The sequence below is a fragment of the Malurus melanocephalus genome, unplaced genomic scaffold, assembly GCF_030028575.1.
Source record: "Malurus melanocephalus ecotype Western Australia unplaced genomic scaffold, MMel_1.1 scaffold_70, whole genome shotgun sequence".
NCBI lineage: Eukaryota > Metazoa > Chordata > Aves > Passeriformes > Maluridae > Malurus > Malurus melanocephalus.
Window position 1 is genome coordinate 672,613 of NW_026623302.1, and position 24,801 is coordinate 697,413.

At 39.4% G+C, this 24,801-nt stretch overlaps 2 protein-coding genes across 2 annotated transcripts; one reads left to right on the top strand and one right to left on the bottom strand.

Moving 5' to 3' along the window:
• Positions 1 to 1,282: 1,282 nt before the first annotated feature.
• SLC46A3 (solute carrier family 46 member 3) lies at positions 1,283 to 13,958 on the top strand. The gene is made up of 5 exons (XM_057366676.1): positions 1,283 to 1,664; positions 6,874 to 7,747; positions 8,159 to 8,242; positions 9,675 to 9,831; positions 11,445 to 13,958. Exons 1-5 carry the CDS (start codon positions 1,473 to 1,475, stop codon positions 11,530 to 11,532), a joined length of 1,395 nt encoding a protein of 464 aa, XP_057222659.1. The 5' UTR covers positions 1,283 to 1,472; the 3' UTR covers positions 11,533 to 13,958.
• A 1,233-nt stretch (positions 13,959 to 15,191) lies between these two features.
• POMP (proteasome maturation protein) lies at positions 15,192 to 24,789 on the bottom strand. Its single transcript, XM_057366675.1, has 6 exons — positions 24,712 to 24,789; positions 23,187 to 23,284; positions 22,391 to 22,451; positions 20,235 to 20,336; positions 18,450 to 18,543; positions 15,192 to 16,895 (listed from the first exon to the last, which is right to left on the bottom strand). Exons 1-6 carry the CDS (start codon positions 24,712 to 24,714, stop codon positions 16,828 to 16,830), a joined length of 426 nt encoding a protein of 141 aa, XP_057222658.1. The 5' UTR covers positions 24,715 to 24,789; the 3' UTR covers positions 15,192 to 16,827.
• Positions 24,790 to 24,801: the final 12 nt, after the last annotated feature.

Consider the following 24,801-nt stretch of genomic DNA (forward strand, 5'->3'; position numbering starts at 1 on the left):
ACACAAGATCATATGACCCATGTTAMAGATAATCTCTCTTCAAATCACTTTATCAAGGAATTGAGTTTTCATTGTTTCAGTTTTAAACCGCCCTTCTTATTTTAAGAGAGCAAAATACATCAGSGAAATTTGGAAGTTCTGATGTGCTTTTCACAAAAAGGACTTTRCCCAGTATTTGTAATGGAGAACCAGTATCTAAGAMTGAAAGAAGGTCCTTTGGGACTCCCCAGCTCTGTCACCTCTCCTTGGTGTACCACACCTGCGACAAGGCACAAATCATTACTCAGAATTGTCTCGGGAGGACAGTGCACCAGCTGCCAGGGTGTGCTCCCCGAGCCSTGCACATCGGATCCGAACTGCACAACTGCGGGTCTGCACCAGCACAGCCTCTCATGTGGAGCTGCAGCAGGTGCCACAGCAGCGGTACAGACAGGGACACAGGCCACCAGGCTTCTCCCCCGACTCCGGGCACCAGCGATGCCAGACTCGGAGAGAAGATCTGTCTCTTCCTAACCACTGGGTTAATGGTTAGACTTCACGGTGTTAGAGGTCTTTTCCAACCTCCAAGCTAAACGATTCTCTGATCCTATTAATGAGGGGACAGCAGGTGGTTAACAAATGTCGCTTTAACACAGGCTGACAAGCCGAGAGCACGTAGAGGGAGAGCAGCTCTAATAAAACATAATAAAAGCTATGTCAGCTGAGAGAGGAGCGCACGGCAGCACGGCAGGAGGAGCAGCACGCCGCGGGTTCCTCTTCGGCCAGGGACGGCCACTTGGGCCCCGGGCACGCTGCCCAGCCGGTTCTAGGCTGGGGTCCCGGTGCTAAACGAGGCCAGAGATGCCGCTGATCACGCAGATCCTGGTTGTGCAAGCAGCCCCAACACGCCACGGGCCCGGGCAGCGCAGAGCAGCGAGGCGGGGCTGAACTCGCCCGAGCGTTGACGTGTGCTGACCTCTGGCAGCAGCCCCGGCGTGGGGACAAACGCCGCGGCGGGGAACGCGAGCGAGCACAAGGACTCCGCTCCGCCGCCGGGCCGCTGTTCCGCCCGCCGCAGGGCCCCGCTCGCGGCCCGGGACACGGACACTGCGCCGAGATGGCGGCACCCGGCCTCGTCCTATCGGCGGCCACGGCCGGGGGGGCGGTGACAGCGCGGCGGGGGACGCTCCTCCGCTGAGGGACACTCCTCCGCTGAGGGACRCTCCTCCRCTGAGGGACACGGCCGCCCCGCGTCCCGCCCCCCGGTGTCACGGAACTGCGGGACGGGGCCGGTGCGCAGGGAGAGCGGGCGGGCGGAGGGGACACCCCAGCGGGACACGGGCAGTGCCGGGGCCGCTGCGCTGTGGGACGGCACTGGTCTCCCCCGCGCATGGGGCTGCTATCGTGCCGCCTGTCGCTCGGGTGTTTCCCTTTCACCTCGTGAGCGCTTGCGGGTTGTTTTCTGGCGCAGGCTTTGAAGCTCAGACCCAGACATGAAGAAGGTTCTGTGCGTGGAGCCCGTCATTTTCATCTACATTTTTGCGTCTTCCCTGACGAGCCCGCTGGTGCAGCAGTTCATATACCGGCGGCTGTGGGAGCAGGAGTACAACTCCACTTTCGTGAGCGACAGCAATGTCAGTCACTGCGAGCAGAATAAGAGCAGCCCGGCTTATATCAAACAGAAGGCAAGTGGCGGGGGAGTAATAATAATCGTAAATAAACTTGTAGCCAGGAGGTGCTGCCTCAGTATCGCCTCCTGTTTTATAACCTTAATCTTTTTTTCTTCGGAAAGCCGTGGTTTTGTAACCTGCTCTCACTTCACTGTCTCCTTGCTCCAATGTTACGCTCTAGGTAGTGATAGTGCTTTAAAGACAAAGATTTGTCTCCAGGAAGATGCTGAGATAAATTCGTATTTGAACGACAAGCGGGAGTTGAAAGTCGTCTGAGAGAATGGGGACCAAATTAGCATTGGGCTGACATTACAGCSGGTGCAACTGGAGGCTCCTCCTCCCACGACCATTGTGCATGTCGTGCTTGTGAGCCACCCGTTGTCTCTGGCTCCTACTGTTCTTTGTAACCATGTGGAGTTTAGCAAACGCCCTGCAATTTTGAGGAATAAGATCTAGCTTAAGATGTATTTATTTCAGGGGAATTACGAGAATGAGGAACAGGGGAAATTAAAATAAAAATTGATGTGATTCTAAAATGTGGAAAAAAATTCAACTGATTTTTTGCATAATCAAATACAATTGAAGGTTTGCCATTCAGATTACTAGTCTGCCTTGTTGAAACACAAAGACATCAAGATGACTGGATCCTACGGTCAGTTACATTTTTAGCACTTTTGCACAGTTCAGCTTGCTGGATAGCTAGTTGAATTGGTACCTCTTCTATTGCACTTCTGGTGCAGTTTTAATGCTACACCTAAGCAGAGCTAATTGAACTGCCAGCAGAAGAGATGGTCATTCTCTATTTCCCTTTTTCCTCTCACCCCATGTGTTGTATCCCACAGTTCTGCAGTTACACGTTATGGTTTGGATTTGAGCGGGACACTGATGCAACAGAAAGCTCATCTCTTGTTTTGGGCTTGTTGCTTTTTGAGTGGGTTGTTTTTTTGTTGGTTTTTTTTTTCTTTTTCTGAAGCAGTGCACTGCTCTGACACACTCAGTGGCCRCATGATTGCTGTGTCTGACATGGGCATAGCAGAGGAAGCATATTTTCAGAAGAGATGCAATAGAACCACACGTTTGAACAACAGCTGGTAGTTGGGTTGGTTTAAGTGAAAGATGAAACCACTGTAGAGTCAGAAAAGCAAATTATTCAGAGTATAAATCTGAATATATATAAAACGCAGAAGTTGGGTTCCAAAAACAGCTGGCATTCTCGTCTATGCTGCTGAAAAGGTGGTACTTGAAAAGTTTTGCTCACATCTCATATTTGAATGTCTGATGTACTGCATATGTGCAAGACTGAACGCCTGAGCTTATCTACCTTCTTTGTCATATATTAAAGGAGATTGTTAATGGTRCGTGCTTCCAGTGAAGGTGATCAAAGAAATAATTCAGGACTTTCACTGTGGCATAGATTCTTTGTCATGTGACAGAAGCTGGTCTTAGTAGAAAGAATGTGAAAGTAAAAAGGTCAACAGAATTATGGTCCAGCATGGCTTCTGGGCTGACCCATGGAGGTGATTACCAATTATCGTCTGAGTAATGCTTGTATGTTACTCCCACAAAGTGTTTTCTTTAGTGTTAGCTCCTGTTTGGTACTGTGCCTGGACATCTTCGCTAAGAACACCATGCATGGTGCATACAATTCTAATCACTGAGCCATCAATAAATCTATGTTTTAATACATCTTTGCATTTTGCAGCCCCTTCAGATTCAACTTGATTTTCAAACTGCCATCACCTAGAGTTCAGGATATAAGACTTCATATGTCTTTTCACAAAAAAACTTAAGCAGAATTTCAGCTGAAGTTTAGATGGTGTCTCTGATGTGGTGGGGAATTGACACTTGACCAGTCTTTTGGTTACAAAGTATAGTTAACTTGATGTCTGAGAGCATGAGTCCTTCAAGACAGCAGTTGAATACTGGCCAACAGAACTTCTTAGTTTCCCTTTCCTGCCAAATTTCTGTTCCCTCCATTTCAGTGATTGCCAGTAGGGCAGGGGCTTTTGAACAATTGCGCTCTTGTCTGGATGCCTTGCTGCATTTTCATACAACGTTTGTTACCATAGTATAAGAATTTAAATGCTCAAAACGTGCATTAATTTAGGTGGAAACTAGCCACTGTGCTGAGCAATAGTCCTATGTATGGGCCAAAGAGTAGATCCAGTAACTTAATTCCAAGCCCTTTCATGAGGAAGTGTGAAGTAGGTGTTCTGGATTTTCCAAGACCATCCTAACTGACAGAGACTTATAGATGTAAATTTTGCCATGAGGCCCTATTTGGAATTAATGTTTAAAAGAACATATCTCTCAGGAGTTAATTTAGTGTAAGTCCTTATGTTCTGAGGCTGAAAAAGCTTTATACTAATCTCACCTATTTGAAAGCAAAATGTAAAAGGAAATTGAAGACAAAAATTGCTTGGAGCCTGCAAAAAAGGTAGAATATCATTCAAAATGGTTAGTCTTTGCAGAATTTAGATTATTTCTTACAATTTGAAGAAAATTAGTCATTTTATAGTAAAGTGAGTTCAGGGTAATTTGAATACAAGCGGAAGCACTCTGATCACTGACTTGGATAATCCTCTTTTATTATCTCAGAAAAAGCTATATTATTARCCATTAAACATTATTTATCATCCCATTTATTTATTATCCAATTTGTGCATTTTCCTTTTTTACTTAGCTTYCTTTTTTATATTATGAGCTTGCCAGTTTATCATGTCCTGTACACTGACCAATCTCAAGTGCTGCACTCCTCTCTTACTTTAATCTTTATATAAGTTAATTGCTTCTTCATTTTCATTCTTTTAATTTTGAAATAGGTGATTTTAAGACCTATTTCTGTCTGCCATGAGTAATTTTTCAGAGTAGAGTGAACTTGCAGATTAAAAAACTAGATCTTTCTCTTSAAATGTATGTAATTCCATTGATTATTTAATGGAGCTGCATGATTTTAAAGCTAAAGGTTTGACCTATCATTTTCTATATTCTTTTCCTTTGGCTTTATAAAACCAGAGTGGGCAGTTGCATGCCTGACACTCTAAATGGATTTTTCCTGTACTTGACTTCAGTCTTCTTGTCAGTAGATATCAAGTTTTTTTATGTCAGCAAGTTCATGGTCATGTGTGGTATCTGGATGTGTAGCCATGTTTTTTATGTTGCACAACTTCTTCCAAAACAGGAACACCCAAATATTTGTTTTTTTTTATTCAGTTTTATGCTTCATTWTGGTTTGACAATAATATTTGTATTATGTGGTTAATGTGGGTTGAGATGATACATAATGACATTTAATTTTATTTTTAATGTAGTAGCATTTCTTTGATGCTCATGTCTTTGAACATGATGATCCTAGCAAAGAAGCATTGTGTGCAACTGTACAGAGTTCTCTTTGTCAGCAGCAGTGGAGTTAAAGATCAGAATAACATTTTTCATCTCAGTTTGCTCAGTCCTCATGCTTTTGACCCTTCCAGGGTGAGAGCAGTGCTGGCCAGTGGACAGGACATCATGTTTCCTAAGGCATTCAGACACCATAAGGGAAGAAAGAAAAATACTTTAGAGGGCTGGGGATCTTGAAGGCTTTCCTTGAGAACTTCAGGATAAGCTGTATTTTCCTCTTACAATAAAACCTGGCAACTTGTAAACAAAAGAGATTGAACTAGAAATTCATGGTCTCTGCTTGTAAATATAAATATGATTTTAAAAAGTCTTCAGCGGCTTTTAAAATTGCCCAAAGTATATTCCTGTGAGTTCTAGGGCTTCTCATCATTTTGGATGCCACTCAGGATTATGTTTGCTACAGAGGAAACACCTAAAATGTGGAATATAAATGGCTTGAATACAGGCTGACAGTGCTCTGGGCAGACTTGCACAGCTGTACCTGTTGCTGACTGAAGAGCTCAATGCCTGACCAAGTCAGTGTTTTGTCTCAGAAAACTCCAAGAAAACTTTCAGTGTGACTTTGCTCTCTGCATCTGAAAGTTTCTCTTAGAGAGTATCAAGGGTTTGTGTGGATAAAGTTGCTTCCTTTTTCCCTGCTGCTCTTCTGTCTGATCAGGTGGTTGTCTTGGAAAGGGCTCTCTTGTCAGGTGTGCATCTGTACATTAAAAACAGATCTGAATTATCTTGCTGAGTGTCCTTTAGCAGCTGGTTTCRTAACATTTTTTTAAATTAACCTTTCTTTAGTTCTTTTTTTTTGGCAGCCATTCATGCTTTGTTAAATGGTTGTTTTTCAGCTACATTTGGTTTTTTTACTTCTATTAGAAAGAACTAATAGAAATTATTAGAATAATTAGAAAGTGAAATTTCCCCATAATGGGTGTTAACTATTTATTTTTATAGTGTTAGCTGCTGTTTCTTATGTGAACACCCGCTGTGGTGTATCTGTAGAGACATCACTGATTTGGACAGTTTCTGAACCCAGAGCTTTACATTGTTTSTAAAATCAATTAATTCACATATCTGTGAGTCAGTATAATATTTAAAGCTGTATTTCACATTGGTGGTTGTTATTGTTAGCAGTAGTCGTAACATTGTACAGTGGGACATCAGAGCAAATCCTGATGTGTTTACTTGCATAATGTGCTCCAGTCCATGAATTGTTTCTTGTAACCACCTCAGTAGAATTAGGAAAAGCATTCTCCTGTGAGTAGGGAGCATGGGGTGCATTCCTTAATCAAAGACTGGTTTACTACTGATTTCTGAGTAGTATTAAAATAGCCCTTTTGTCGCACCCTGTATTTAAGGAAATACTTGCAGTTTAAGATACTTACAGCTCTTGTAAGTGAATGTTCAAAAGGATTTTTCTTGTCTGCTGAAGTCTGTTGAAACTTCTCCCTCAGCAGCACAAGTAAGACTGTGTCTTCAGCAAAAAGTTCTTGATTAAAATGTAACAATGGATGTTTGAGGAATATTGAAGATCAAATTACAAAAGYAGGAGTCTGAATAAGCAGTTCCTTTGTATTACTGATTACTGTAAAATAATTTATTCTTACAAAGATGTAGTAATGCCCTGTTTTTTATTATAGCCTAATATATCATAATGTCATACAATCTTATAAAATTACATTTTATTTATTGTATTTTATAATAGTATCATTTGTCGTCTGTAAACATGTACTGTGCTATTCATTATATTGCATACTAATAATTATATATGTAATATTGTTACATTTTTTCCCAATGTATTATGGTATTTACAATTATTTTTATTTTCTCTTTGCAGGAAGTTCAAGAAAAAGCCTCTGTTTTTAATATGCAGTTGGACTTAACTAGGGCCATTCCTAGCCTTACAGTTGCCTTTATCATTGTAGCTAATGGGGATCGCCAGGGACACAAAAGGTCTTTAGTTTTACCATCAATGGGAGCTTTGATTTCTAGTATTAGCTTCACTGCAATATCATATTTTTCCTTGTCACTCTCTGTCCTATTTGCAGTCGCATTTATTACTGGACTGTTTGGGAGTATAGCAACTTTCCTTGGAGGAGGCTTTGCTTATATAGCGGAGGAGTGTCACGATGAGAAGCAGAAAACAACACGAATAGCTGTAGTGGATTTGATTTTTGGAGTTGTATCTGGATTGGCAGGACTGCTATCTGGCTACTTTCTAAGAGGAATAGGCTTTGCATGGACATTTGTGACAGCATCTCTGTTCCATGTCATTAATATCATTTATATTGTATTTTTTCTGGAAGATACCGTAGGTGTATCTCAATTCCAGCATGAGGCACCAGTATCCTGGAAAGAACTTCTTAGGGAGACATTTTCTGGAGTATACATGCTTTTTAAAACTGCCCCTTATAAAAAGAGAATTTTAATAATTGTGCTACTTTTTACGTTTATGGCGTATTTGTTTACTCTGCTGGGTGGGACTTCACTTTTTACACTGTACGAGCTGGATGAGCCACTCTGCTGGGATGAAGTATACATTGGATATGGAGCAGCTGCATCCACTTCTATCTCTCTGACCAGCTTTTTAGGAGTTTACTTGTTTTCCAAATGTCTCAAAGACATTTATATTGTCTTTATTGGGATGTTTTCTTACATTGGAGGAATGGTCATGGCTGCCTTTGCCAAAACTACCCTGCTCATGTTTTTAGGTGAGTTCAATATCAGTTGTTCCATGGTCAACAATATATATGAAAATACTGCTGTGTTATCTGTAGTGAATGCAGGTGTTGGATATTGAACATACCATCTTGAAAGGGTCATAGAGAGGTAAAATATACTTGGTTGATTAGGCTGATTGTAGGATTTGATTAAAAGATGAACTGTATGGAGAGAGAATGGAATTATTGCTTATGATTTGGTTTTAGTTAGTGCCATAGAAATATATTTGTTTATTAATTTCTCTGTGCTTGCATAATTGTGTCTCAGTGCACATCTAGTCTGACTTTTTTGTTGCATTTTACTATTTGGGGAACTAAGAATTCAAAATTACTAACACATTTGCCATATATTTGTAAAACCTTGGATTTTAATTACTTCAATGTCTCTTGATTGCTTTACAGTGAGATTGCCATCTTTGTTCTGCTTTATGCCTATTCCTGTTCTCCGATCCATGCTGTCAAAAGTGGTTCTYGCTAGTGAACAGGGTAAGTAGAATTTGTTTTTAAACAATAAARTAATGTGGTGCTGCAGAATAGAGGTGCACAAAGATTACCTTTAAACAAACAGATCTATATTGGTATTTTAAGACTGCTTTTCTTTCAAGTTCCCTATAATATGGCCCTGTGTCTTGACAGTAATGGCTTTTGGTTTTGAATTTATGTACACAACACTGTGTTAAAAAATACTGTGAGTTTCACCTTTCATATGAAATAATGTTCTTAAAGACCAWGGGGAGCTTGAAGCAGAAGAATGCTCAACATTTGTAAAAGTGTGATTTCACAAGGGCTTCTGCATTCACAAGATTTTGGCATGCAGAGAAAGATGTATTTCTGTTACTTAGTCATTGTCACACATTAATTTAGGAAGGTAAGCAGTAGGTGGTCAGTCTCCAAAGCACTTAGAAACAATTGGACTTGGATCCTCAGCTAGGAGGAGGAATGCAGCTTCACACCTATGTTTTCTGCATGTCCCAAGAAATGTAACATATTATTTCCCAAAGTCTTTTCCTTATGGAACACAGAAAAAAAGCATGTCAGGCTTCAAAATGTGGGTCTAATATACCATATTTTTCTTTTGGGGAGCATGTATGTTCTAGGTTTTGGGATATATATACTTTCTAGAAACAGTCTCATAGTTGGTTTTATTTTTTAAAAGATTAATCTCTGTACACCGAAACAAAGATCTCTTTATTCTAGCTGTGCTAACATGCAGCTCTGGTATTGCAGTTTCTTGGCATTYTTCAGGACTTTGGCTACCTGAGTAGTTTGATGCAGGAATCAGGTTGCCTCTTGTCTTCCTTTWCTGCTTACCTAGTGTGATTTTGGTTATGGTCCTGTGGCTATGAATGCAGCTTGGAAAATGTATTTAACAAGATACTGATGGGATAGTCTGCSACCCCAAAGAGTAGTTCAGTCCAAACAATCTTGTGTTTCTTCTAAAAAATGAGAAGGCAGGGGTTATATGCTGAACCAGCAGTSCTTGTTAAATCAGTCTTTTCCATGTATAAGAGTGAAGATTAGAGAAAGAAGAGCCAASAAAGGGAAAAGAAAGAATGAAGAATGGAACTGGAAGGGGTAAAGGATGGAGACATGCACAACATGTTTAGTGAGCATGAACAGGTTACATTTCACGTAATAAGCATATGCAAGAAAGTAGGCATGGTAACAGAATAATAGTAAAGAAAAGTAGCTTTTTAAGTAAACGTGTTGTTTATTTGGGCTTTTTTTCATTTAAAAAAATCCTACCATTTTGTAGGAGTTGCCACAGAAGACACTTTCATAGCAAAGTATGATCCTCCAGGGCTTGTTACTTGCATACTTGAAAAAATACTGTCAATAGATTTCGAATCATATTTTAAAACTTCAGTATTTGAAGAGATTTTATTTTGTTTGTAATTCACCCATTTATTTTTGGCAGGTGCTGTGTTTGCTTGTATTGCCTGTTTAGAAGTTGTGACCGGCACTATGTCAATTTCAATTTTTAATATTCTCTATGCAACCACTGTTGCATGGTTTTCAGGCTTTAGCTTCCTCCTATCGGCAGGCATTTGTCTAATTCCACTCTCTGTACTGTGGTAAGTATGGATCAGGAGGGTTCTTACGACTGCCTTTGCCAATTTCTATTTTGACRTGAATTGAAGCTGAATGTTTTAATGTGGTAGTTCTYAAACTTTCCTATCYGTTTATGTGATGTAGGGGCTCTAGTTTCACATCTTTTCCCTGATCCAGCTACCTTCCCTCAGCTCTTTGCTGTGAATTTTCCCCAGACTGAAGTCTACCCTGAATATACTGCCAATGGGATACACCATACCCTTGATCACATGTGTGTGTTCCCTTGGTTTGAGACCTTTACATGGTCTTTCTTATAGGAAAGCCTTTTCCACAGATCATGTGAAAGGCATGAGCTTAATTCTGCAATCTGAGCTCTTCTAAGTGCTAATGAGGGTTATAAACACRACCAGTCACCCACTGGGTTTAATGGAAAGCTATCTGACCTGGTCTTTGGTTGTGGATACCTTGTGATGCTATGCCATTAAAATCTGCAAAAGATTTTAAGGCCCAGAAGAATAAACCTCTAAATGTGTTAAAAAAATAGTCCTCTGTAGCAATTGTGTCTAATCATATCTAGTGACCATCTAGTAATACTGACAGTGAAATACCATCCATGAGTACTCATAAAGCAAAGGTCAATTTACATTATTTCCCGTATAAATTACTTCTTCTTAGGATGCTGAAACAAAAATCTAAGTGACAGAAGAATCACTTTTCATTAGATAGATTTATAGTCTGGGGGAAAGTTTTTCTTAAGAGGGTGGCACTCTGGCTGGAGACTTGGATATTTTTTTTCCTAATTCTTTGACTTCACCTCAGTTGCCTTTTCTCTCTGCATCAGCTGCATTTTAAGATTTGAAAAGGCAGTGATAATACTGAAGATTTAGAGCATTTCACGTCTATTCCTGTAATTTCAAGTCTATTCCTGTTTTATTACAGTGCTTTACACAGTATTTACAGAGAAGCTACACTAACCCTAATTTAAGACTAAGGCAGTGATGGGTCTTAGACCTGAGGGAATTGAAGCAAAAGGGTCTTGTGTGTGCGAGTCRAGTACTTTTCAGTAAAGTAATAAAATAATTGAAAAATTCAGTTATATTAACAAAGGCACAGTAAATGCTCATTCTATTAAATATTATCTTTAGTTCAGTGTTGTACGATAGAGAAAGTTGCTGTTAAAAAAGCAAACTCTTTTGCAGGAATGGTAACAGGTATTTACCATCAATCAGTCCATCTTGCAATCAGTAGTGTATTACATCATCACCATAAATTTCTGAAAGTTATTTTTCTTTAATTTCTATCATTAGTTTCAGATATCTGACCCTTTGAATAACCTTTCTCTGCACCTTCCTTTTTAGTGTCATGCAGTGTTACAGTTGGAGAGCAGAAAAAGTAGTTCCAGTCTGTAACAGGCAGAGCAGTTTAGTACTGTGCTCCAAGACAGCAGTAATGATATCGTCTGACTTGTCTAATTAGGGCAAGTAGTGTCATTGCTTTTGTTTACTAAGACACATCAACAGCTTTGTGCCACAGAGGGTGGCTGTACAGAGCTATCCAGTGTGTTTGTTKGTGCTGAGTCAGCATGCTGTACTTAACTATCTCAGCTAAGGGTACCTGTCTCATCTTTGTCTTACAGCTGGCTTCTGTGCACAAGCTGGAATGGGGAGGACTTGGCTCTGCTGGTACCCGAAGAAGTATCCAGCATAGAGAGTGCTGATAGTTGAACAAAGGATCCATGTACCTGGGATTTCTAATCTGACATGTAGTGGCAGGGTTATGTCACACAGAAACCACAAAGATAACATAACACAATCTCCAAGTGGCCCTGCAGCAGTAAGCACTAAATTGGTACCACTCAATACCCAGTCTCTTTCCAGCACATTACTAAAGCTAGCTCTTAACTATGCAAATAGGCTCGCAATTGAGCTTAATGCTGCTTTCAGCATGAAGGAAAAAATAAGGTAGGATGATACTCTTTCCACTTACACTTTCTCAAATTTGGGAGTATCAGTTGTGGATTGTGATACATTTTGTGTCACTCTAATAAGCTTATTAACGCAGGGGAGGCTGGCAATTCTGCTGATGCCACTCTAGCCTTGTGCCAGCTGAAGGTGTGGTCCACTGTGTGCATTTTGAAAGGCCCATCTTAATGGTGAAGCCCCCAAACTGTCTAAAATTACTAAACTAAAAGGTTTTTTTCAGAAAGCAAGCAAACTGGAGGCAGTACAYACACCTGCTCTAAGCAGACTTACTGTTCTGCAGCTACGAGAGTGTTTGTGTAGGTTTAACATATGATGTGTGGACCTTGCCTRTGWCTTAGTTCTTGAAATGAATTTTCTCACAGAACTGTCAGAAAATTTCCATCTTGCAGAGTGTGAAGTTCAGCCCAAACCTACATTTTGCAGAGGCCATACTGCACATTTAGCRTTTTCCATATATTAAGGACTGCATACAGACAACTCTGTGTTTTGTTCCAGAGATACTTCTTGTTTTCTAGTTATATTGGTTCTTGGCTTAAATGTGTCTTCTAGTGAAAAGCTGTGATAGCATTTCGCATCAGTAGATCTTTATTCAGAGCACCTGAAATGAGGTGAAAAAATCAGAATCATGCATCTCATCATCTTGCAATGAAYGCAGCATAATTTATGAGCACTTGAACAGCACTTCTAATCTTCAAAGCACTTTACTAATGYTATTTAAATGTCCTTCCACAATAGATACTATCCTCCCTGCTATATAGAGAAATTAACAGAGAGGACAAGTGATATGTCCAGGGCCCCAGTGCAAACTGGTGAGAGTGCCAAGCCTAGGAATATGTTTCAGCACTGACTCCTCACCTTTCTCCTTAAGATCTTTAAGCAGAAATTATCCTGAGTATTAGCTTCTGGAATGCACAGCAGGGCAGAAATGTAACACACCATGTTAACGATCACTCCCATCTGTTGATTTTGTTAAAGAGTTTGACAGCCAATACTGTTCTGATCTCTGAAAGTTGTTTGTGACTCTTGTCCCCCAAAACAGATTYGGTAGAGAAAGCAAAGCAATGTAAAGTGGCCATTTAGAGAATGAAACCTCCAGGAAAGCAACTACAATGACTACACATGCACACAGCATAGGATAAAAGTGTAAACAGTGTGTGCTGCATAACTGATTGACCTGCCAYTGATACTCATCATATGAACAGAATGCAGAACTTCTCTAGTGGTACTCCACTAAAAAAATAGTGCCAAATCATGATGATACTATTGTAGATCCTTTATAATTGAACGATTGCATTGTTTCCAGGCTATGTACCATGATCACAGAGAAGCCTGGAAGAAGGTTCAAGTTAAAGCATTACACTATTCAGACCACTACCTATTCAATCACAGATGAAAATGGCCATTTATCCAGGCCAGCAGGAATATACTGACATCTCCAGCTCTTACACTTCTGTCCTGAACTCCCAAGACTGTGCTGGCAAGTAAAGATCATTAGCTTTCTCTCGGTAGTTAACGCACGAGCCAGAAAATAAAACTGCTTAATGCCTTTGAGGTGCCCAAGTTACTGCCAACTTGTTGGAAACATGAGCTGAGCAATAACCAGTGGATCCAAAACATAATGAGTACTTGTAGAGAGATTAAGAAAACACTGATGTAAAGGATTTCAGCACAGAGATTACATTGTCTTCTTTGCCTCTTCATTATGCAGTTATGTAAAGCTTTTTGAAATTAACTGTTTCACACAAAACTGCCTGAAAATAAAAAAGCAAATGAAGAAGTGTACCTTCACCTTCTCTTCTTCAATGCACACCTCTCCTAGCACTCCAGAAGCTCCCAACAAAGCAAGCCAGTTCCRCAGTGGTGTTGTGTTGGTCCAATTGAGGACAAGCAAGTATACCTCAGGAACGGCTGTTATGGTTTGATTTTACTGTACAAAGTAYGTGCTGTATGCAAAGTATTTCTGATAGATGGAGCATTTAGAACTGGCTATAAATTTAGGTCAAAACATGAAGGATATGAACTGTGTTTTTAAAMAGCCTAGCAAGGTGCAAGCTGAGGAACAATGTACTAATATGCTTCAAATTAATAAAGCAAAATCTTCTAAGTTTATAATAATTTATTTGTATATAAATACAAATTATTTTGACATAATATAATAAAGTTTGGTTTTTTAAATTCTGTTGCATGTGTAGTGGTTGCGCTTTTAAATTTTGTTTTGCCAAATGGCCAATGGCATGACTGGTAGAGGATTGTTGGTGCAAACAGAAGGAGCAGGGCTATGATACCTACTTTTTATGGTCGTAACAAACAAACAGCAGAGCAGGTAGATGTGCTTTCACTTCCCTCCTGTGCCAGGGGAGCAAATAGGATACTGCCCAGAACATCAGCACCAGGAGATGGGGAATTGCAGAGTAGGGACAGTACTGCTGCCTGCAAGAAGTCATGGTGGGGGCTTGTGCTGCACCTGACAGAACAGCAGAGCTGGAAGTGCCCTCCTCCCCTTACTGAGGTCAGATCTGACCCAGCTCTGCTGCCCAGCACACCCTTCTGTGGGTGCCTCTGTGGGTTGCTACGTGCAGTACCTGCTTTACAGAATGAGGCTTGTACAAAACAGGAACAATGGGCTGGAGCAGGAAGGCCAGTCCATAGCCCAACTCCCCTGCAGCACTAASTAAGTCTAACCCTTCCTTTTTACCTCAAAAGCTCTTTGCCTCAGTCCTGCTTGACTCCCATTTCTCTACTAACACCATAAATTCTTGCATGGGCCTCTTACACATAGTATTTGCTTCCCAGCCTGGCAACCCCCTAGGATTAGCTTCCTTACAGACATAATGAACAATGCAACTTCCTGGTTCTGAATATGGCTTGATCTCACCCAAGATTATTACAGAGTATAATAATCATTGAACAAAACCACCTAGAAATTGCATTCAGCCTCCTAATCTGCTTCTGGTTTTACACAGCACTAATAAGAAATTACTAAATTTCTTGTCTTAATGTAGTTTTGCTCAGATGCAACAGCATCCATCTTTAAACCACCACTAGGAAAGGCCAACTAGCTCAATACACTGAAATGGGGAGCTATAAGATACCAGTAACTGTGTACAGTTGTGGAAGGGCTCAGTTTCTAGAACAGTGCTGGTAAGATGAAGACCACCTAAAAATCCATGCCAGTGCCTTTAACTTGTCCCAGACTTGACAATGTAATCTCTCAGCTTTTCTGGCCTGAGCCKTGAGCAATACAAATCCTACTAAACCCCAAGCTTGCCTTATACCAAGTTTACTTTTGCTTTAAATAAAACTGCAGAGGAACTTGTCAATCATAAAAGAGCAGCCAACTCTGATATTTGAAAAAGACTATCAGCTCACAGAAGGATGACAACAGCTGTGGAAAACAAAAATGTGAGTAGGTCTACATTTGCATGTAGACCTTCAATTTATTGGTCCTCTGTAAGGGAAAAAAAMCCCCAAATTAAATAGCTTGTACAGCACAGCACAAGCCTCCAATCTCTGCAAGTCTCAAGTGAAAGACAATTATAGAAGCTTCACTTCATAAATAAAACAAGTTTAAAAACAGAACCAAATAAAAACAGAACTACCRAGTCATACTATTATCTTAATTGCTTACAAAATGCTGCCATGTTTTGCACATAAAAGCATTATAAAATTTACAGGACAGAAGCTAGAGGTTTTGGCCCATATAGATAAGGAATTTGTAGTAGCTATAAGCCCACTGAAAAGCACAAGAGATGTTTGCAATGGTAAAAAGAGGTTTATAGCAACATTTCTGCTAAAATTATCTACAACAGAACACTAATTACATTTAACCAAGTCATAAAACCCTGTTGAATAAAGACAGTTCCTGTTTYAGAAATACTGATTCAAGTTGCTCACATATGACAAGACATACCATTTTCTGAACCACAGACTTTTTTTCATAATATGCCACATTGTATTAGCTGCCTTGCAGGATTTACATAACATATACATGTATGATACCAGAAATAGTTGTTACAACCCCAAATGTAATAAATAAAGACACTTAGGCACACAAAAACCCTTCCAKTGGTCTGCTCCTTTAAAAGTTGCATTAAAGTATAACTCTCATTATTCCTTGAGATCTGATTTTTGTAAACCCACAAATAACTATTTCTGTATCTGTGCCACCATATCCTCCAGTTCTTACTGCAGCAGCTTTATTAGGTACTTTCATAATTAGGCACTGCATTCCTTCTTAATACTAAAATACTTAGACCTGGGATTTTTTGCATTATTTTCACAAACATTTTATAACATCTTTTTAAACCCCAAGTGAAACTTGCTTCTACTTTCAGAAACCATAACAYCCTCTCAGGGACACACATGAAAAAAATTAGGCGTTTAATTTCATTCTTAGAGCAATGTTTCCAATTCTACACAGGAGCTTAATAGCTCACTCACAAACAACTGTCAAAGAGAGAGATACTATGTATCTCTACTATGTATATGTAGCAGGATACCACTGGCAGCGCAGAAGTTAAAGACTTTTAAAGAGATTGCAAGAAAAGGGGACAACGTTGTGTCACGGATAAAAGATTCTTGATTTAGGATTAAATATGTTTTGGAACACAACATCATTTTTTTATAGCAAACTTTTATTCAACAGTTTAAAGTGTATGGAAATTTTCATGAACAGAGTTACGCATTGGAGAATACCTTCCTCTTCCTCCATTAAATGCATTAACCTACAGTAGTCAGCTTTAAAATGCATGGGTATTTTTTAATTTYTTGAATACATACATAGCATTTCCATATTTAAGAAGCTATTGTCCTGAGCTATGAAAAGGCATTATTTAAACTACCTAGTTACAGGACATTTGTATGATTGATAACAAGCACAAAACRATTTATAGACTTTAGACATTTAATGTGCCTTTTCATCAAGGAAGGCCAGTGATAACTAGGACTGCTTAACACTGTGAGTGTCAATTCAGTACCATGTACTCAGATCTGCAGTAGAAAGACACACACAAAACATTTTTGTGAAGTATTATTTTGTTACAATAAACCGAGTTTGTGCTCCATCATGATGTGTGGTTCTCCCATAACCTCACTCTGGGAAGGATCTGGAAAAAGAAAAGTTAACAGCATGAGGCCTTTACCAAGCTACAAAAACCAACTATAATTATGAACGTGAACATTTTTTTTTTCATTACAATGCTTAGTGCAAAAGTTACATGACTGATTTTTGAGTGTTGCRGAGTGCAGATCGGTAACTCAGAAGTCCCTATCCAGAGCATTGATCAGAGAACAGATGCATATTTTGTGGAACAGCTTGTCAAAAGGATACACACACATTTCAAAACCAACATAAGCACAGACTCCTACAGCCTGAATCTCGAGGGGATTACACTACAAGTTTAGTGTCTGAGAAAACTCAAGTCTGACTGAAGCTTTTCTCCATAGTTGCCCTACACCTCTTTCCAACACCACTTTCTCCGCACAACAGGAGTTCACAGTCCTCCCTTCTGTTAGCTGGGACATGCTCCTGGTTTCTCTTCTCCACCCAACTGCCTCGATTTACAGAAATTCTACACCCTTCAATATCTGTGAGATTTCCTCCATTCTGTAAAGTATGCCTGATATTAGCCACTGTACTCAAACTCCGTCCCCCCGCCCAAAAAAACCTCCCAAAAAAAAACTCAAACAAAACCAAAACCAAACCTAGGGCCAAAACACCAGTTGTGACTGTTTGGAAGAAATACACTTTTCTTTATGAGTGCCTCAATCATTTTTTTGATGACATATTAATGTCTCTGATCCCTCCAGGGACAACAAAAATATCTAATCCAGTCCCACCTAATAAATACAGCCTTACCCCAAAAACACTTGTAACCCACTCACTCCTCAGCACTCTGTGAAAATCTAACAGCTTGTTGTGAGTAATGGTAAATAACCAAATTTCTACAAATTATGTTTGACATTGCTCTACCCCTGTGGAACCACAATAGCCTAAGATTCCTTCCCTAGATCCCTATATACCCATCTCAGAAAATAATCCCAGATTTATATCATGCTTCTAGATTCAGATTTGTTCCTCYATTATTTCCATTTTCCAATCTCCCCAGCTATTTCCATTCTCCAATCCCATTTCAAAATACTTTCTGCCTCCTTTCATGTCTTTAACTACCAGCTAGAAATAATTTGTTCAAAAGCATTTTTCCCAGGTTTATTCTATTCCACACATACTAATAGTCAGCAGACCACCACACAACTGCAGCCTGTTGAGCTCATTTGAAGTAGCCTTTCCTCTGCTGAGAGTCTGTTTCATTGGTTATGCATCTCTTCTCTAACATTTCTTTCTTCTTAATTACAGAAATTAAAAATCTTTATAACGTCCTGCTTAAGTACTTAAGTTTCTGAGGGAAGAGGCGTACAACCTACATGAATAATCTACTCCTTTAGAAATCTACAAGCAAATATTGTCTTGCTCAATATTTCAGAGCAATTTCCACACAACTTAGAGGTGAATCATATTAATTTCTCCTTCATCAGTGCTTCTTTGCTTTTGGGATTTAATTTTGTTCTTTGTATTTCATGTTCAGCAGTGACGAAGAAATTCACATCTCCCAAATTTTACCTTTAATAGTTCCATAACACTAAAGCCAGAATGTATTTACCATTAAGGATATCCTCAAAACCAATGCATTCATCATTTCCCCTCAAAATATCCATTGCCATGTTTGAGCTGTGAAGAAATGGGAGACGTTGGACCTGTAAAAAGAATTCAAGCAAGAGTTCAAGTTTTTGCAAGTCTGAAATTWAAAGGGTTCGTATCTGGATTTTCTGAAGTGACTGAGAAAACTCAACAGGTAGAAAAAACAATGCTGAAATAAGTGAACTACTGGAACACAAACTATCTTCTTGATCTGTTTGAAAAGAACAGCCTTCTAATACATTTTCAGCTTTCACTGCAGAGTAGCTACTACAGCAAATACTGCCCTTTAAAAAATAAAGTACTTTCTTTCTCCTCTGTAAAGCTCCTCTCACACAAAGCTGGGGAGATTCACTGCAAAACTCCATTCCCTGAGGTCAACACAGGGCAATCAATGGATATTGATATAGTTTGGAAACTATATTCTAAGCCTCTTATACCTTTGACACAAGTCAGGAATGCTATGTGAATGCTAAGTGAAAGAGCTATATTGACTTTCAAATATAGCTCTATATAATATTCAAATATAATCCTCCTTTTAATTGATCTACATCAYAATTATGTTTCTGATTTCAACCAATTCTTAAGCTTCAAGTCCATTTCCAGTTGCTTTCAACACTCTTCTGTACCCTATACCCATAGTATTTAAAAAAAAAAATTTCAATTGGTAGACACTGAATTCAGAGCATAAATATTCAGAGAATGCGTTCACTACTACTAGAGATACTTCAGTTAAACTACGAGAAAACTCGTACACCAATATGAATCTGTAAGTGAAAAATCTTCTGATCACCATATTTCCCCCACACATCTCATAGAAATAGCCTTGGAGATACACKAACAGGATATCCTCACTTCCCTCATTCTCTACAATGTGTTTATGTAAGTTAGGAAAAAGATTCCTCAAGACAGCATAGCTGAGATCAAAGGACGTTTTCCCATGTCACGTCCTGACTTTCACATCTTCAGGACCAGTACTTTCTGCCAAGCTTAATGCAGCTCACTATGGTTTACTAGCACCTGATCACTCAAAGGGAGTATGAAATTGCTCTAACTCACTTGGAAAACCTACTTTAGTAGCTTGACAACCTTCAAGAAGACAAAAAAGCTTACTAGGACCAATGAGCTTTCTATGTTTCCCTTTCTCCAGCTACCCTCAATCCTAGGAGAAAAGAAGGAAAAGGAGACAGACTCAGCTTCTCAATTAAGAGTTAAAACCTTTGAACTTAAGTCCCTGTAGACCTCCTTTGATTTTACAAAAAAGGCTGCAGAACAATAAGCATATAGCAAATTCTCTGTTCAGAGAATCACCTCTATATCTTCTCCCAAATCACTACCTGCTTTGGACCTTGAAGTCTCTTTTCCCTACAGATACAGAGATTCYTTCCCCTGAAGGTCATATATTCCACAGAGGAGCATATTAATTTTAGGAATTAGTACTCAATTCCTCTTGCTTTTCTCTGAAGGCTTACAGGAAGCTAGTCCACAGAAAAGCTAGAGCAGTTATCACTTCACCAAATAATCAACAAAAGCATRGCAGCTGAATGGCTTTAGCATATTGACTGTTCTAAAAACTAATAATTGCACTGTCTSGTTCATTGTTTTCAACAGCAGTTTTTTAACAGTGAATTCCTTTATTCTGGAAAACATAAGGTAGCTTAACAAAGAGAGGTGTGTCTCTAAAAGCGTGTTCTGAGACAAACAATTTTTCAAATAGCTTTAGTTATACCAGTTGGATAAAAGTGCCTACCTGTTTCACTGCTCTGAATTCCATCTGCAGCTTTAAAGGTGCATGGATTCCTTGAATATTTCTTAGCGTGGCAAAGTTTGTTTTGTCTTGATTTAACTGGAACTGTCACAAACAATATTAATTTTTATTTTAGAAAAAGCTACTTTCAAGCACAGCTATAGTAGGATTTGTGACATCCTACTTAAATGAGCCTGCTTACTAAATTTGTATGTGCTAATTCAGTGATACCATCAAACATATCTCAAGTGTACAGGAAAGAGTGATGCAGTAACATTAGTTCTACGAAGCTGAAATAGTTTTCTTCCTGGATTTTATTCCAAATTAATAGCAGCAATTTTAGGTTTTTGGTTGGTTTTTTTTTTTTTTTTTTTTTTTTTTTTTTTAAATAAACAGGACATGTAACACCACCAAGTGGCATAGTTTTGCACTACTTTATTACAATATTGCCTGGATGAATAGGAAGCTAAATCCAGTTTAAAGATCACAAAAGCCACAATTTGATGCCATTGTTAGTCATCAATGACTACTTGAAAACACTCGACACACTTCTTTTCTGATCATGCAGGAAAACAGAGCACCACTTACACTCCTTATGATTGTGAAAAGCAAATGAAAACTCACATTTTTACCAAGTGCTCTCAAACTGATCAGTAAGACAGAAAAATTTAGGAGAGGCTTTTTAAAGAAAAAGTGCTTGCGCATGTATATTGCAGTACAAAGAAGTAGGTTATACTTAATGCTAAACTTAARCTTAATGCAAATCTGTAATTTTAAAACGTGTACTCCAGCACCATGGCAAAAGCCTCCTAGTATGAAAACATCAACCAATTAATGAAAAGGGATCTCAATAACCAACAGAAAAATACAAGTCCAAGGCATAACAAGCATTTTCTTTGTAAGAATCTATATTGAATGCTCTTCAAAAGTTAGTAGAAAATACTATTTATATGCCTCATCCTAATCTTATCATTCTGGTCACATTATTTTTCCATTTTGCTTATTTTATAGATAAAAGGATTTTTGGAGAGCAGAAACATTTGGTTTCTACCAGTGATGCCTAAATAACCCTTTTAACACTTTCAGCAGTAAAAAGAATAACTATTTCAGGCTAAGCTAAGTCTTAATAATTTGAAAATATTATATGTAAAAATAGTTCTTAAACTGACCTTAAATTTACGAAAAAATTCCAAATTGTGGGAGAAACAATTTAGAAATTCATATACTTCTCAGGAAATCACATGGTCTGTTTTATTTCTGTGCATTTTGTCTCTTTAGCATGTGATCTTTTAATTATGCAGGTTTTATATAGCAAGAATAGTTAAAAGCTAAATTACAGCAATCAGTTTAAAAAAAATCAATTGACAAATAACTGTGAAGTACAATATTTACAAGCTCATGAAGTGCAACAATAACATCATCCTTTTTATACAAGGCAACACTAGCAGTGGTTAAAATTAGAACATATTAGACATTATAGCCAGACCTTGACATGCTGSTTAATTTAGCAATTTGGAACATTTTATACAAATAATGTCTTTGCTTCAGAATAGTTTGTTACATCGTATCTTCTGCACTGACAAATCAAGCACCACAGACACTCAGTTCAACGAGCAAGCCGGGCCTCTCTCAACCTTCAACAGACTCCTTGTAATGTTCCAGAAGTGAAAACTAAGCCAGGTAAGATTGCAAAAACTTATGACAAACTATAGGTGTAAAATATCTAGATGGTATCAAGCAATTTACTGAAAAATACGTATGTGTTCACACACTGAAAGTCTGAAAATGAAGATACACAGTAAACCTACAGACAAAATGGGATGATCAGCCTTCCAGAGGTGACAGGCATGCCCCGGCCTACCTATGGAGGCTGCACACAGCTTCTGGATGACTAAATCTGACCACACAAGGCCCTACTTGCAAGCCTGCTTATACACTTCAAGTAGAGAGAGATATAAGGAAGAGGTTAATATCAAACAAATTTGCCAACAATGTTATTTGTATAAATAAAATGTTACTACTGCTGAAAATGTTTATTCTGTTAAAGACAAGACCCTGCTCTTTACATGTTACTGCACAAAGCAGTCCAGAAAACGACATTGTTAATTTAAATTTCCTAATGAGCAGAGTGAAGATGGCTAYATTTGATAATTACTTACATCCTTTTCTGTCAATTCCAGCGGGTGGCTGGGCAACAGTTCATTTTTGACGCTTGTAAAACTAGTAGAACAAGCAGAAAAGACATTAACTTCAAACTAATTGGGACATAGTTTTTTAAATTGCATTCCAAAACCAATCTCAGATACAAACACCAGCCACAGAGACACACAACTAGCACAGTCTGAACTATAGAAAAAAAAAAATAATAGTGAAGCAGCAAGTAAAACCTCTGACTACAGCACTACCAAAAGAAATAGTTTCAGACATTCTTTACTCTTGACAAAACATGTGTTTTCTCGATTCCTTTCAAAAAGATTTAAAATATTAATAAATGAAAACATTATAGATTTACTTATGTCCAAACTACACTGTATCTTAAAGTCTCCAAGCTTTTGCAATAGCAACCTTCCCCCCTACACTCAGCTATATGGCATTTTAAACTTCATGAACTTACTTTGAATTTATTATCCAAGAAAGAGACATAAATTTTGCATTCAAGTAAAAATTGCAAACTCCAAATTATTTTTATTACATTAGTTATGGGTTTTGTATCAATGCTGAAATTAACAATTTTCCATAGTGTTATGGCACTCTTAAATAATTGTATATTAAAACCATCAGATATTTCATAATTATCAATACTTTGCTGTTTCTTTTCTAAAGAACAGTATCACATAGGTAAAAGCCTGTTTGCAACACCCCTTCCAAGAAACTTCTGTAAAAAGCCAACATTTAACACAAACAGAAGTTCAACACCGTCTATGGTACAATTCAGCAAGCAAAAGTAAATTGTACCCTCTGCGCAGAAGATCATGACCTTCAAATAGCCCTGTAGCCGAAACTTCTGTAAATGAGATACTATCCTTCAACAGAGATGCACTGCCTCTGGGATTCTGGAAGAAAAAAAAAAAAAAAAGGACATGAGAATAACTTCAACAGGGCCAAACCACTTTTGTATGGGTCATTAGGCCAGGCAAATGAAAGCAAGTGCTTAAAGACTTCTTAAAGTACTCCTGAACAAGCCCTAGACTTAAGAGTTTCTTAAAAATAGAGGCAAAACAAAAACATTCACACACTCCAAAATATAAACCCTACACTAAAATAGATTTTTTTCAGAGAGTCTGATAAAAACTAAAGGTACCAATAACACAATTTTTTGATCTGGCTGACCCAGATCATATTAAATACACAATTACACCATCTTTGTTTCCACCCTGGGCTGCAGGGATGGAAAGGACAGAGGCAAGTCCTGACAGCCGACAGGACAGAAAGGAAGATGTCTGAGTCTTCCTTCAGTTACTGCAAATCTGACACAACCAAGAACAAACTGAATTTAGCCATGGTTTGAGGCTGCCACACGAAGGACAAGGTGTGTTCAAGCAGTCTAGTATGTCAATTAACTGAAAGAACGAAGGAAAATAGTAACTTGTAATGGATCACCGGAAGTCCACAGACTTACTAAATGCTCCTTACTAGTAGCCTAGGCCACTAATTTGACACTAACCTACCCGATTTTACTGAAGTGATTTTAGGATTGTTCACAAAAAYTGCTCCACCAATAGGGCAATGCCTAATAAATAGCAGACAGTGACAGCRATAATCTCTGGAAGGTGACAGTGATGAGCAGTTCAGMGTGAGGGTTTCTTTCTTCCAGCAGCACTGTCAGAATCCAACAGAAAACTCATGGTCGCAGCTAAGATTTTTTGTATTAACATGTAARTTTTCAATRATATAAGAACTATGATACAGCCCTAACATACCTGTTGYTACATGCATATAAAGCATCTAGCAGTTTATGCACTCAACACTGACCAGACCTTTGTGAGACTGCTGTAAATGAAAGCATTAAAGAAACAGTATCTGGGGGACGTGACAAGAGGGAAGATAAAAGTTAAAAGTCAAACGCAAGGAGAAAAGCACAAAACACTCCCCAAAAGCAACACCCTGGAGTCACACCAGCGCCCGGCCCGTSTGAGGTGGTCCCAGCACCGCTGCTCACCACGGAGAGCCGAGGCGTAACCTCCCTCCCCCAGAGCGGCGCCGCACCAAGCCTGYGGGAGGCTGGGGACCACCGGAGCTCCTCGTCCCGTCCCGCACCCAAGGAAGGGCTTCAACCACAGCCGCCACGCATCCCCCGTGCCCATGAGGAAGCCCGCCATGGCCGCGCCGGAGCCCCGTGACTCAGCACAGCCCTGCCGTCCCCGGGTACACCGAGAGGCAGAGGGGAGGGCTGGCGGGAACGGCAGGGGATGGAGTGGGGCGGCCCGGTCAGGCGCTAAGATACCCCCGCCCTCCCGGGGCCGCCGCCGCCCGCACTCACCATCTTGAGCCCCCAACGCGCGCAGCCACTTCCGCCGCCGCAGTGMGGTCACTTCCGCCCCGCCCCCGGTGCGTCAGGCGCGCGAGGGGC